The sequence below is a fragment of the Gallinula chloropus genome, assembly GCF_964237585.1.
Source record: "Gallinula chloropus genome assembly, chromosome: 8".
Taxonomy (NCBI): domain Eukaryota; kingdom Metazoa; phylum Chordata; class Aves; order Gruiformes; family Rallidae; genus Gallinula; species Gallinula chloropus.
This window is the reverse complement of record NC_140093.1, coordinates 7844054-7856518: the sequence shown is the minus strand read 5'-3', so window position 1 is coordinate 7856518 and position 12465 is coordinate 7844054. Positions and strand designations below refer to the sequence as shown.

The 12465-nt window shown below is 38.4% G+C and overlaps 1 protein-coding gene across 1 annotated transcript in view; it reads left to right on the top strand.

Annotated features, from left to right (window-relative positions):
* Window positions 1-7072: 7072 nt before the first annotated feature.
* The window catches only part of SLC9A9 (solute carrier family 9 member A9), a gene marked incomplete at both ends in the record, with an annotated part of 187907 nt that continues 182514 nt past the window's right edge, over window positions 7073-12465 (top strand). Inside the window, one exon of the mRNA XM_084267390.1 lies at window positions 7073-7247. Within this exon, the coding sequence (XP_084123516.1) occupies window positions 7073-7247 (175 nt within the window). The remainder of the gene's footprint in view (window positions 7248-12465) is intronic.

Genomic DNA, 12465 nt, shown 5'->3' with positions numbered 1-12465 from the left:
TATAGCAACTGAGGTTCTAACAAAGGTAGTCACTGTCTCTGTAATCATCAGGTGTCTCTATAGCAACTAGAGTTTCCAGAGAACAAGAGAAAAATATTTGAAAACTGTCAGTTGGAAGAAAAGAGGTCTGTGAATAAGAAGGTTGGAACCAAAAGCAACATAAGGGTAAAACATGGCTCAGAGCGAAGAGAAATAATTGTCTGGAACCAATGCAGACAATGGCAAAGGAAGAGAGAGCACAGGCCAAGGGCTAGGCTGGAGATGAGAGAGGGAGCGGGGTCAGGCTTTCCTTTGGATAAGGGAAGCAATATGGCACTCCAGGCAGGTATTCACAGGTCTAAATTAATTATGTTATAGACTTAATTCTCTTAAAGAAACCCTGGTTACTACAGGAAAAAAGCCTTGTCTGCAACAGGATTTTAAGTCCACTGGGAGTTTCAAAAGCACCTGCCTTCAATTCTCATGCCAACATTTCTTTACAAACACAGCCCTATTTCTCTTCAGTATGGAAGAACACAACCTGTGTTCTTGAAGTGCTGCTGCTGACAGCACAGTGCAATTACATAGAAACAACGGTTAATTGTCCTTAGTGTTTCTTATTTACAAGCCTTCAAGTGGAAAAAAAGGAACAGAGGCTGTTTGGATACTGACAGTGATGAAAACAGTATTGCTCATCATGGGTCTATTTTAGTAAACTGTGACTTTAGGCTTTCAGGTAGGGAGGAAGCAGGCTTCTCTTCACATAGGAAAGGCCAGCACATGTAAACATAACCCCCCAACAAAAGAATTCTTGAATGATATTGGCAGAAGCTGTAAAATAATCCAATTCCTGCTGACCTTAGGGAAATAGGAATTTGGGAGAGATGTTTAATTTAATCAGGATTTATCCAAAACGTCGTGTTTGTAGACTACAAATAATTCAATTCAAACAGCATGCTTCCTCTGCAAATGAAGTCACAAAACTAATTATATATTCCAAGCGGGGTCTTACCTGCTCTACTGATGCACTACAGTACATTCCTTACACAAACCGAGCCCCCTGCCTCTAACGTGAGGAGCTGATGGAGATTGAACACCGCCAGCAGTCTGGAGCGTTTCGCGGGCAGAGACAGCCCTCTAGTGGAACAGCACACCCCGAGATGCGGCTCAGGAGAAAGAACACTCCTTGTCACCCAACAGCCAGGCAAATCCGGTGTTTTTCCCACTTGCCTTAGAACAGCTTATATTATATCGTGCTGTGTATCTGAAACAAAAGTCACCAAATGGCAACCATGCAAATAACCTGCCCAAGGAAAACAAAGCCCTCCTGTAGTAATGTACTTTGTCAGGCACCTGCCTCTGGTTTTTAAGTTGTAGATGCCAGCTACAGTCAGGGTATCTGCTGCTGCGTGGTGGTCATCGATTGGGCTGCATTTCTGCAGTTGCTGTACACCCAACACAATTGAATCAGTGATGCGATACCACTGTTCATATATAAGGGCAGGGTATTATTAGTGTCAACAGCCCAGGAGAGCTGACTGGTCCCCAAAGATAGCTTCCTCAACACACAGGAACCTCCCCCGACACGCAGAAAGTCAAGCAAGCACAGCAGAAGGCCAGTGTGCATGAAGAATCCAGCTGGCTGAGCTCAAATGGGGAAAAGAAGCACAAAGAAGATGGAAGCAGGAACAGGCAACCCAGGAGGAATACAGAGACGTTACCTGAGCATACAGAGAAATGCTTAAATGGTTGGAGTTGAAACTTAATAGGAATATAAGGAAAAAAACTTCTAAGAGTACATTGGCAGCAAAAGCAGCTATTGAATATGTACAGCCATGATTCAGTGGGACAGAGAAACTAGTGACAAAAGGCATGGAAAAGACTTGTTGCCTCAGTTTTTATTGAAGGTTTGCCTTCACACCTCCCAGCCCGCTGCAGAGTCTGTGGGACTGATGCTTTAAAGGTAACTAAACTTAAACCAGTGGATATACACAAGTCCATGGTTCCTGAAGTTTGACATGAGTCAGCAGTGTGCTACAGTCCTTCCAAAAACGGACTGCCTGAGATAAGAAGCAAGTCAGCCTTTACGTGTGCGGATATTTCAGTGGGTGAATGTTTCATTTCATAGTGAACCCCTCTCCCTTTTTATCTCCCCCAGTAATCTCTCACCAAGAAACTATAATTAAAAATTATCTTTACAACTGGCATATTTACGTTAAATATTTTTATCTAGACTTTTTTTAGTTTATTAAAATATGAAAAATAAAATACTACAGGGCAGCAGCTCAGCCTGAAAATGGACATTAAATCCACAAAAATACCTCTTTTGTGATCCTGACATTTAACAACGCAAATCAATTTAAACTGCACAAATGTGAAATTCTGAAAAACTGGTATTATCTAAGAATTCATCTCATTTCTCATCTATTGGCTAAAACTCTATAAAACAGAACAGATGAACTGCACTTCGATAATTCGCAGTAGCAAACTGTTCTCTCTTTTAGAGCTTTAATTTCTCCAGAAGTGCTGACATTTCTGTCTCAGAGAAAAATGCACAGGGGCATTTCAGCCCCCTCTCAGTTGAAATTTTTCCATCAAGGCTGCTTCCAGCATGATGGTTTCAGTTGTTGAGCTGGTCATTACATCCGAAAGTGCATTGAATTCACCAGCGCTCCAAAGGGAGAAGAGACATTCCTGTGTTGATACAATGCCTGCTCATGCCAGCGACACATGAGCAGAAATATTACAACTCTCCTAGGAGGTTAGAAGTCCCAATGCCACTTATGTATAATCATCACAGGTAGGATTGTACCTTGATTAGATAGTAAAACCGGATCTGCAGCTCTAAGGGGGGACAAAACCAAAAAAGGGGGCAAACAAAAACAACCAGACTTTGCCTTCTGGATAGAAAGTTGTATTCCAGTAAACAGAAATTATTTTAAAAGCTATTTTTCAGCTAAAAGTAACAACTGTAATATATTATAAATTTATATATATTATGTGGACTTATTTCTGTCACTAGAGACTCTGTGACCCATGTAGATAGAATAGCAGCAATCCCAAATAAGCAACAGTAAAACCAGAGTCTGAACTTCAGAAAAAAAGAAAGGACAAGATCGATAGCAACCAGTAAACACACTGATTTCATAGGAAGGCTCTTCTAAGCAATAGAACGGATTTCATAGCACCTCAAGGCCTGGCAGTTACAGACGGATGCTTAGCCCACCACTGTGGGCTTAGTGGCCTTAAGTAGCCTTAGCCCACAGTATTTCATAGGCAGTTGTGTATCAGATCAGGAGCTAGTAAGGAAGATCTTCCTGGCTGGAATGGATTAGAGAAGGATAACCAGTTGCGATCCCGCTAATCCTGTTCCAGTCTGTCTGGGGATTTTAGGCAAGCAAGCTGTGACACAACATTTGTTATCTGTGCCTAGGCAATGGGGTTGATTTCTCTGTTTTGCTTGTGGTTTTTATTTGTATCTGGATGCACTCCTTTTCAGTGTTTGTTTTTACTTTTGGCTGAACTTTTCCTATGATTGTGTAATCGCCAGTGTTGCTAAAGCATTGTCTCTTGGAATTCCCACTAACCATAACTACTATATTTAATTACAATTCTTACATTGGGCTCCTTTTCTGACTTTATATTTTCCAAGATGAGAATATTTCTACTGATTTACAAGACTCCTCTTGCTTTCTATTCACTCTTGATCGTTTCTGTAATAGCAGACTTCTACATCCACCAAGCTAAGGGAGAAAAGGATTATTGTTCTGTGAAATTCCTAAAGTAGAGTGGATAAGGTGAATGCAGAAAATAAGCAAGACTACCACCTCCTGTTCATAAAAACGACATGCCAAGGGAGATGAAGCAAATATTATTTGCAGTAAGAGCATGGTACTATGAGAACTACTTGACAGACTGTCTTCCAACAAAACCTTTAACATATTTTGGCTCTGACTTTGGCCTGTTAAATAATATTTAGAATATCTTCCCTGGGAAATTTTGCTTAATTCTCCTGGTAGGATGTTCTGAAAACAGTTCAGTAGAAACAAAATAACAAATAAAACCAGTTAAACAAACATAACCCCCTCCCCACCAACATTTTCCCAATAAGAGCAAAGTTTTGTGATGTCTGAAGCAAGATTACTACTAGTGTCTAAATTCTCATTCCTGAGGACAACAATGTTTTATGAGTTAAGATCTTTCTGCACTGATACTGTTTTCATCACTTCGTTAAAGACACAAAACCAAATCACCATTCTCTCCAATGACCATATAGATCTTTCTGAAACAATTTCACACAGAGAAATATGACTGATGATCTGCCACACAATTTAATTATTTTCACAGTGTGTCCATTTTTCAAAAACTTTCTCCTGAACAAAGTCCAGTCTTCAGTCATCTAACAGCCATGTAAGTTTTTGGTTTTCCCCTTTGGATTATACCTTTCCATATATACAAGAAACAAACAAAAGACAAAAAACCCCTCCAGACCACACTTAAAAGCTCTATGTCAAATTCCTTACTGGGGAACCAAAGCCAAGGAGATTGTACTACTTTATGTCTGCTAATATATTGCCTAGCAACTTGTACTGCATGTGTGATAGGCAGCATATTCTTCTTAATATTTTTCTCAGGGTGTTCAATACACTCTAAAATACTTCATAATAAAAGAGAGAGTGCAAAAGATTGGGAAATAAAGAATTAAAGTTGCTTTTGCAATCTGAATCCTTTCCCCTTTGTTCCTAAGCAATATACGTCACGTACTGTTAATGTAACTGTGGATAGGACGCAGAGAAAAAACAACTCAAAAGTTTCCATCATTTCCACTTGTTAAGTTTATTATCTAAATCCGATACTAAATTAAAATTATTTGGTTCCATTTAAGCTCTGGCATAGTACAAATTGCGATAGCATGTGATTGTTTCACAAACATGCATCAGATTACCTTGTGAGATTTGGCAGAGTTATAACCCTATTCTGCAAAAGGAGAAATGTGGCTTTAGGAGATCAAGAGGCATTTCAGACATTTCATGCTACATCTGCTCTGGCAGTAAGACTGAGGAACTTCTTATTGTCCTGTGGGAAATATGGGTTCAGGTAAATTCAAATAGAAAAAGAGAATCGAACCTGGTCTCACAGATCTGAGGTAAATACTCTAATCACTGAGATTCTCAGTACAAAACATTCTCCTTTCACTGTTTTGTGTTTCTTATCCTTTGATTTTATTACATGTACTTGCAAATTACCTATTTACAAGGGTAGGAAAGAATTCTAATTGTCATAGTAAATAAATCTTTGGGTCCTGTGATAGATACTGAATGTGGTTATTTTCAAACAATTTTTAATTTTGCTTTTCATACTTCCACACTGGAGATGAATCATCAGTCATTTCTAAACTGTGACTTTGATATCCAAATCAAATCTTCATTTTTATTTTTCACCTTTATAAAAGTTATGACTTGGCTACATAACTAACATTTTAAAAAGAATCGCATCAGTTTTATGATGAAATTGCTACACCTAATTCCCTTATAGGTTATTTTGTCATTCAATACACAGTAGTGAATAATTCCTAACAAAATACAGGTTAACATCAAAATTTTATCCTTACCTGAAATGGAGTGGCATGGTTCAATAGTTTGGGAAGCATCAGCTGAGTTTTGCCAACTTTTCATCTCACATCCATGGAATAAACAGTTCAAAAATACAGTTTTGATTGATATAATCCAGACTACATTTGCAAATGATCAGGTACAATTACAGAAAGAAAAAGTTAGGGAAACACAAATGAGTAAAACACTTGTAGAGGACAGAGTAAACCAGTGATCGATTGAAAAAATATTTAGTAAGCAACAAAAAAAACATTAAAAAACGAGAAGGAAACCACTTCTCATGCAAGGTGAAAGATAATAAAAATCTGTAAAATGTGATGGATTCAATTTACACGGTTGGTTGTTTGCCAAGCAAAAATATATTTCAAAACATTGTAGAGAGAAACAAAAGTGCCTCTTTAGGAACACTTGTACTACCATGAGCTATAGCCATGGAATTGCTGATTGTATGGAAATCTAGGTATTTACTTCTGCTTCGTTCACCTTAGAAAAGTACCTGACCAGGAACAGATACTGTACAGATTAGTTTGGCCAAAAATGTTCTTAAAATACAAACTTTCCTGAGCTTGTGACATAAATAGTGACAAGATCGTCCTTCTTTAGTGAGAAGCAGAATCAGGAAATTTTTTTCTGATCAAAACAAGAATTTTTTGAATCCTCCAGCATAACACATGTATGGCAGCCTTGGGCTTGGACAGAAAAACTCCTATGAGTATTAACTGTAAACAGTATTATTATTTCTACTGTTTTTCTGGCATAACTGTGTAACATAAATGAAAACATCCAAACAGCAGAAATTATAGAAAGCAAATTGCCCTTTTAGTTTATTCAGTTTGATAGGGCTTCTCAGTGCTTTTAACTCCAGGTAACCAGACCTTTGCTTTTACAGAGATCTTTGTGTCTTCCTGAAGGACCAGTGCAAGTTCAAGGCTTAAATAAAGTGCCACCTTTATTCTGTGTTGCTTACATTTAGATGTGGGAAAGAGGAAAGATGTTTTTTCAGCTTCCAAAATGTAGCAAAGGTTGCTATGCCATTCTTTCCACGTCACTTTTTCCAGCTTAAACTATCAAGACAAAAGATTATTTTTAGGATGGAGATGATGCTGTAAACTACAGCAAGAAACATTATGAGCATAGACTAAGTTTTACGACATTACTTGAGAAACAGAGCGAGCCTGAGCCTTGCAGGCGATTTGTGCATCTCTGGCTGGAGCAAGCGCAGTCCAGCAACGCAACCGTGACATTAAAAATGAGGCAGGGCAGCTTTAAGAGAGAAACAGGAAGCTGTAACTAGAATCCAGCTGAAGTCTGAGCTGGGGCACTTTACCCTGAGGCTGCAAATGAAACAGATGTGCTTGCTGTGAATTTCTGTAGTATCTGGACTTGTTTGTACCAAAGGTGATAACACTTCCTTCCTGTGAACTTCGGGTTTTTTTTTTTTTTTCATTTGTCTTGCACTTATTTTCCATCAAGGGAATGAAATGGAGAAGTTGAAGAAATATGTATCAGTGAATGATGAAGATCAGTTTTATCACCAGGGAGCTGTGGAATTGCTAGTCTTTAACTTTCTGCTCATTCTTACAATATTAACGATTTGGTTGTTTAAAAACCATCGATTCCGCTTTCTGCACGAAACTGGAGGAGCTATGCTTTATGGTGAGTATAAATTCAAGTGCCAGCTTAACACGGGACTAGTTGCATATTTATGATCAGGCACTCCAGATCAAGTACTGACATAGCTCAGAAAGTGTTCCAAATGAAATGTCATCAGCTCCATAACCGCACAGTGAAATAATAGTGTAACAGCATCTCTCATGAAGTAGCTAAAGGCTGACTCGGTAAGGGAGTGACTCTCATGAGCTGGTTATCCTTACAGAGTGCATGTTCTGTCCCTGTATTGGCAGAAAGCCCTTGCATGACACTTTGGGAGTTGGGTAGCTTTCTGCTTTCAAAAGAATTAAATTCTCTCGGTGAAAGTAATTATTTCATGTGCCTTTTTCCATGCCTGTTTTGTATAACGTTCAAAGGTGTTGGATTATGAAGCCTTGAGCATCCGGCCATGTTGTCTCAAAGTTCAAGTTCATTTGGAGATTTTAGTTCTGGTTTTTCTCAGTGTCTTTGATAAACAGACTATGAAAATGCCTCTCAAATCTTCTCTGAATGCTGTCATTCTATTGTAATTTCAGTTTGCTTGCCTAGTTCTAATCTTTTATGAAGTTTTGTGATATTCTGTATGATTTTCATGTAGAACCTCCTGCATTTTCCACTAATAAGAAATACTCAATAGTTTAATGATATACACTTAACACATGTTAATAATTTCTCTTGGCATTCTCTTACTATTATTACACTTTGAGGAAAGCATGTGACTTCCATTTCTGGTACCATAAAACACATACAGGAGGGTAACACTGTCAAAATGGAAGATATACATCAACAGCTCAGTCGTTACACATCTAAATGCCTGCCTGTCTTGACTCAGGCGCATCCTGTGCGCATCACACACACTAGCAGTGTCATACCCAAAACCACTTTTGTTAAGGTTGCATCATCTGAAAATGTTTTAGCATGTCACACTGCATGCAGAAAATTGCAATGGAGGCTCACCTGCAAGCCTGCAACAGCAAAGGCAACTGAGCCCAGCAGTTTGAGAGAAAAGCTGCTTCTGCTCTTTCGATATCAAGCGTTTTTAAATTATCTCAGTTCCATAAGAGCACTGCAGTTGAAGAACAGAGTCTTCCTTGTATCCCTTTCACACTATTTCATTAGATAGCCTGTGTACTTGAAATTTCATACAGTTTATTTCATCTTCTTGGCTCACTTACTGTCCTCACAAGTGACTTGATACTTCGAAGGAAAGCAACTAAACAAGAAACTCTTGTGTTAAGCCAGCCATAGAGCCCTAACACCTGGGTGAGGAAGTCTGTGGGATCCCTTACTTCTCTTCTGCCTTGTGTTTATTTCAGAGTTGTGAAAAAAACATTTATTTGATAATAGGCCCTTTTTCTAATCTTGAAATCTGTTGCACACAGAATACATACTTTGACTAAATCAGTTCAGACTGAACTCTACGTCACATGGCACCTGGTTAAATGCAATGGTTTTCATTGTCAGGCATCGCCTAGATTGTTGTTTGTTTTGTGGCATACAAGCTACGTGGCACCACTGACATTTGTTTGCTGCATTTCTATTAGCATCTGTCAAAAGGAATAACATTAAATACTGTGCAATGGATTCATTACAATCAACCTTATATTAGGGAATTGTTCTCTAATTACATGTATGACTTCTGTAGTAGCTTTCTTTACATTGTTGTGCTATTTCCCATGTGTGGCTGATGACATTTGTTGAAGATTTAGACAAAAGCCTAACAAAATAGAAATTAAATATGGGAGGGACACAACACTACGCAAATAAATCAGTATTTAAGCAGAGTTTTATCTGTCTTTTGGTTCTGTTTTGCTGCCTGCCCAGAACATGATCTGCACATCATGAGGATAACCAGTTCGTGATATTCTTTTGATCAGTTAAGAGATTAGTGCTTCAGCAGGACAGAGCTTTTGAATTATTAAAACATTCATGAACAAAGGAAACATTCCACATGATTGTAAATAAACCTTCTATTTAGTCTTGTATTATTCATTGCAACCTTCAAACAGGAGAAAAAAAGCTTATTTATAGGATCCAAAAAGCTGATGATGTCCTTTTATCCTTAGAAACTGTGGATATTGGTTTTGGTATCTTTAGCACTGTGGAACGGCAATAATGAACAGAAAGTGGATTTTCAGGAGGTCACGAGAGGGGTGTCAAAGTAGTAGGCAGCAACTTCAGGAGAAAATCCTCATGGCACAAAGCACTGACAGGAAGCTAAATCCTGGCCTGCCTCATTTTTGCCTTTGGTATCAAAACAGTTCTGCTTTATACCTGTGTTGTACAAACCAGAATTCCCTGCCCTGCTGTTGGTTTCAGTCCAGCCCATTATGCTATTTACTAACTACATGAATAGCAGCAAATGAAACCAACAATTTTGCTTCAAGTAACAGAACACTATGGCCACTTATTTACAGACTGTGTTGCAGAATATGATAGAGGAGTCTGTATTCCTTATTAAGACAGCATGCCATTAGGGGTATAGCTGTGGAAAGGATGGAGAAAGTGAAATATGAGGAAGACCTGGGGGAGGATAAAAACACCCAAACCCAACAACCATAGAAATACAAAAACAGGAAGAAGTTTTAAAGTTACTGCAAAGTGCTGAACAGCCACAAACTGAACATTATGAGCAGTGTGATAGAAGATTCTATTTAAAGTATAGAACAAACAAAAGGTTTGTTTTCGGTTTGGGTTTTTTGGAGAGTTTTTTTTGCATAAGACTTGTAGGAAATGCAGTTTTAGACTGAATAGTTCCAGATTTTTAAAAAAAAGCCCATATTGGAAAACTGTCCATTTAGAAACTTTAAAAACTGGATGCAGTCCTTGCTTGGGTTTGTCATGGTTTTTTAATCAAAACAATGGTTCACCATTAAATACAGTTATATTTCAATTTTTAAAATAAAATCTTTTCACAGTTGCAAATAAAAAACTCAAACCACCAATGCATTTAGTATAATCAAGAATTAATTCACAACACTTAACAATTCAACATTATTTCATAAAAAATGGGCATATACTCATTGACATTTCCGGGCATTTAGCTTGAAAGTATTTTCCAAAGTCTAGTGGTTTTGTCACCAAATGGATTAAAACAAGGAAGAAGAATACAGACTTACCTGTTTATTCATTCATTTGTGTTCCAGTATCTTAGACAAGAAGTTTCTCTGCACACTGTATCTTGGTTTGACAAACAGACTCCAAAATAGTAAACTCCATTTCCTAATTTCTGTGCATCAAGGAAGCAGGTGAATATGAAAGAATAACTTTATGCCACCCAGAAAGTGAACAGCACTCTTTACATGGTAGATTACCTACATAAGGAGTAACAAAAAGCAAGTGCTACTTCTCTCAAATAAGAGCAGGTGGCTTCTCTCTTAGCACCAGACCCCAGAAGAAGGCCTATCAGCCAGCTCCTGCAGGAGACCATACAGTAAGATACCTCACCTGTAAAGTGTTGTGCCAAATTCCCCATATAATACAAAAGTCACAGTCCTCCACATTAGAGAGGGAATCGACCAGAGCCAGCACAATGAAAAACTGAGCACAAGCATCCAAATTCCTCACCCTCCCCAGAATTAAAGTATCAGGACCACCAATCACCTCTGAGTAACAGGTTAACTCCATCCTGTGCTTAACACTCTGCACACTTTAACAAAAAAACTAAGACAAACAAAAAAACACTCCCCACCCCAACTCCAACTCACCAGTAAAATGTGTGCCTTTGATCTGCTACTTCAATTAGAAGCTTGGGTTGAAATTGTTCTCAGCTTGAGTCATCATCACTCCTGCCCATTAGGGTGGAGGTGAAGCTGATTGAAGATGTACTTGCCTTCAAAGTGGTGCTCTGTGGGGCTAGTTGATTAAACTGCAAGTTAAAAATAGAAAGGTTGAATGATAGAACACAGTCATTGTAGCAATTAGGGAAGTCTCCTGAAGTTTTGAGGGGACTGAAGGGGTGGAATTGGAGGTCTACTACTTGTTCTTGGCAGGTACACCATGGGAAAGCTGACTCACAGCAGCCTCTCCTCAGCCTCTTCTGAGGATCCCACAGAGCATGTTTGGAAGTGAGGCACATAGCAGAGTTCTTCCTTCAGTGTTGGCAGAGGTGCTTCTTAAATCTATTATGCCTCTTTTGTAGAATAATTGGAGTTACCTTCCAAATGTGGGATTGTTCTCAGTACTCCTAAGTCAGCAATGGGTGAAGAAGTCCCAGAAAGAGGACTCTAGCCCTCGATAAAATAGTAAGGAATACTTCTTTGTCTTCCTATGTTCATATTAAAAGAGATTATCAGGGAAAATCAGGATCAAGGCAGAAACTGATATTTTGTCATGGGTACATGAAGAGAGGATGAACAGTTCTGTGACAAACAAAAAGATTTGGAAGAAATTCTAAAATATTTGGGAAAACCAAGTAATGGCTAAAACTGCATCCCTGGGTGTCATTATTAAGGAAGGCATTTGATAGCTGACTAGATAAAATCCTGGGGGAAAAACAGTCCTGTTCAGCTCAGGAGTTTGGCATGAGTAATTTAAGACACCCCTTCCAGTGCTCTCATCAGTGATTAACCATTTTTTCCTGCTTCCACAGAAGAAGTTTGAAAACCTGCATTGACTTCAGTTGAAACATGACAGAACTCTAGTTAGAATGACATTTTGCTGTAAGATCTTACTTTGAAGGACAATTGAGACTTCTTAAATAAATCCATGACGTTAGTTAGACCCTTTTCTGTTTCAATCCTGCATTGAAATAAATGTGCTTGAAACTTGAATTAAATGAAGCCTTGGCACTAGTTTTGAAATAAAATGTCTTAAATAAGGGGAAGCTGAGATAAAAACATGTTTAATAGGATTTGGACTCCTGGGATACCAGTACTCTACTTTGTGCTAATACACTCAAGTTCAGCCCTGCATAACAATTTGCATTTACAGTTACCTACGTCCCTAAGTGATGTAACAATATTTGAATCTTCTTTACTCCTGCTAACCAGTGCCTTAGTATTATACCTACTTGCGATGCCAGGTAACGGATGCAGCATCATTCCTGATGATTCATCATCTTCAAGGAGTTTTAACTGCCAGATTCCTAGTCTTGGATGGTAAAGTCAGGCTTTTTGTGTGTGTCACTATAAAATCAGACCTGTTTGTGCAGAAGGTATCTTTTTACATACATTTTTTTACATACCAAAGTCCACAGAACTCTGTGAAAAAATTTTCATGTCTA